General features: G+C 39.5%; 1 protein-coding gene across 1 annotated transcript; it reads left to right on the top strand.

The window, feature by feature from the left end:
* Positions 1 to 550: 550 nt before the first annotated feature.
* serp2 (stress-associated endoplasmic reticulum protein family member 2) lies at positions 551 to 2129 on the top strand (the record flags this gene model as incomplete). The annotated part of the gene is made up of 3 exons (XM_079254837.1): positions 551 to 634; positions 1851 to 1923; positions 2089 to 2129. The coding sequence occupies 3 exons, from the start codon at positions 551 to 553 to the stop codon at positions 2127 to 2129; spliced, it is 198 nt and encodes a 65-aa protein (XP_079110963.1).
* Positions 2130 to 2712: the final 583 nt, after the last annotated feature.

Genomic DNA, 2712 nt, shown 5'->3' with positions numbered 1-2712 from the left:
ATATTTGAACTCGTTTTGTTTAAATATATTGTTCTGTTAAAATGTCATTGGATTTTTGTTTGTTTTCTTTACTTTAATTTAAAAAAAAAAAAATAAATAATAATCATTTTAAAAAAATTAAAATTCTGTTGCTAACGCGCGCCCCTGGCCACGCGCTCACAGCCAGGTGCAACAGAGGACAGTCGAGAAGCTCGCGGATATAAAAGCGTCCCATTTCCGGTAGCAATCTTCAGAATAAAATCTTTGGCTAACTGTTTACGTTTCAGTTGTTCCGATAAGTTGTAAAACACCTGGGTGTAACAAAAATTATCTCATCTTTACGTCACGATACACTCAAGACACATTTTTATGCGCGTTCTTCAAACAACACACTGTTTTAGTATCATGTTTACGCTCACATTTTGACAGCAAAACCTCAAGCTTCCGGTTTCCTCCTGCCACATGTCGCCTAGCCTAACGCAGGAGTGCTGTCGTCAGCCTGCAGCATCAAGAAAAATAACAGGCTGAAACAGACTAAATTAGCTCTGCTTTTTTGTCCTCGCTGTGGAAGATGGTGGCTAAACAGAGGATCCGAATGGCCAACGAGAAACACAGCAAGAACATCACGCAGAGAGGAAACGTGGCCAAAACGCTGGTGAGCCGTTCACAGACAGCCAGATGCCAGCATCACATTATTTACCCGATAGGTGACGTTTTCAGCCTAGTCTGAACACAGCTGCATGGTGGTGATGATGGGGATGATAATGGGGATAGTGATGCCAGCTGTTGAAATGCCCATTGGTTAAATATGTCGTTCACACATGTGGCATGGAGCGTGACTCAGGACCTTTACAGCCCCCCCCCTTTCTAAAAATTCAATTTAAACCCCCAAAATGATACTGCTTCCTAATGTAATGTGAAACCAGTCCTTCAAACTGGGCTCATCTGCTCGTTGCCGCCCTTCCCAGTTACTTCACGTTACTTTCCTGAAGTGAGAAGAGACACAGATATATATACATACATACATACATACATACATATATATATATATATATATATATATATATATATATATATATATATATATATATATATATATATATATATATATATATATATAAATCCGATGTTGACTTTTAAGATTCCCAATTGTCAACTTTAGCATTTGTTCACATTTGAAGAATATGGAAATATATGGTCAATATGTGTGGAAATTATTCAATTTCTTTGTCATAAAAGCTGATATTTCATTAAGAGTCCTGAATCCAGACTGAGGAAAGGTTGTGTGATGCAATCTGCAGCTCCAGAGATGCTCATTTCATTCCATTTAGTCCTATTCCTCTTTTATTACTAATTTCCAAGTTTGTTTTTTTTGTTTTTTTTTTAAACCTGTTTATGTTTCCGGAAAAGATTTTTCCACCTACTCTTCTTTATCCAGCTTTGTCTATATTGTCACTGGCTGTAAAAAAATCTTCCCCCATAAACATGTATCATGTCCAAACAGATTACATCATGATGGTTGTGGAAAAAAAATACTAGCCCTACGTCAACTCTCTACTTTTAATTCAGCTACTCAATGTTTCACCACAGAGCTGTAATTGTAGATATGTTTTGATGACCAGCAGCTTCATCTAGCTAGCTTTCTTTCTTTCTTTTTTCGGGAAGGGGGGGTAAAATGTGCCCCAGAAAAGTGCAGAAACAACAACAACAACAACATGGGCAGAAGTTGAAATAAAAATCCACCTTGTAAATCTTGTAAATCTATCTTGTGGTTTTACTTTTGCTTTGCAGCATCATGTTAGTTTTGATGTGGTTAGAGTAATGTGCAACATATGTTTTATTTATTTTTTGCTTGTTTGTTTCTTAAACAGCGACCACAAGAGGAGAAGTATCCAGTGGGTCCCTGGCTGCTTGCCCTGTTTGTATTTGTTGTGTGTGGATCAGGTATGTTTTGTATCTATTGAGGTGGAAAAGGGGGTTTGGAGGCTTGTGATCAACACACAGTTTACAAAGAAGAAAGAAAAACTTTTGATGGCACAGGAGTGTTTTTGCAAAAACAAAAACCAATAGAGGTAAAGGCGTCTCACCTGTTGGTCTGTGTGCTGTCAGCCATATTTCAGATTATCCAGAGCATCCGTATGGGGATGTGACTCAGGAGGAAGCTCTGGACCCTCATCCCCCACCGCATGCCCTCTCTGAGCCTGGCAGACCTGTGTCTGCAAACTCCCTCCAGAGGCCCGAACACGAATGCCAGACACTGGGGGAAAAAAAACGATCACCCCCTCCTATGGACAAACCCCTATCCTTGATCAGCGTTTACAGTGTTGCAGTCTGTGGTACTGACAGCTTTTCTATGGACAGTCTTAAAACCACGCTGGCTGGAGAACATGTCATTATTTGCTTGGTACCTGTGTGTGTGTATGCGTGTGCGTGCACTGCCAGTGATTCCTGCTAACCATGTGCCATATTTGTTTAACTGTTCGTCTGTATTGTGTGAGAAGAAAGTTTTTTCAAATAAATGTTGAGTATTTAGAGCATGACCACTTCTCATTCTGCTCTGCAGATGATGCCTGTGTGTTATTATTATTATTAAAGGCGAGGAGAGCCCAGGTTATGATGACTTCATGTTATCCACAAGCCCTTCATGAAGCAGAGTTAGAAGCAGCTACAAGTGTCTTGGTTTGGCCCGGAATATTTCACCTAAACTGTTTGAAAACCATTCTCAAATAATTT

The sequence above is a fragment of the Telmatherina bonti genome, assembly GCF_933228915.1.
Source record: "Telmatherina bonti genome assembly, chromosome: 15".
Lineage (NCBI taxonomy): Eukaryota > Metazoa > Chordata > Actinopteri > Atheriniformes > Telmatherinidae > Telmatherina > Telmatherina bonti.
This window is presented reverse-complemented; position numbering and strand designations above follow the sequence as displayed.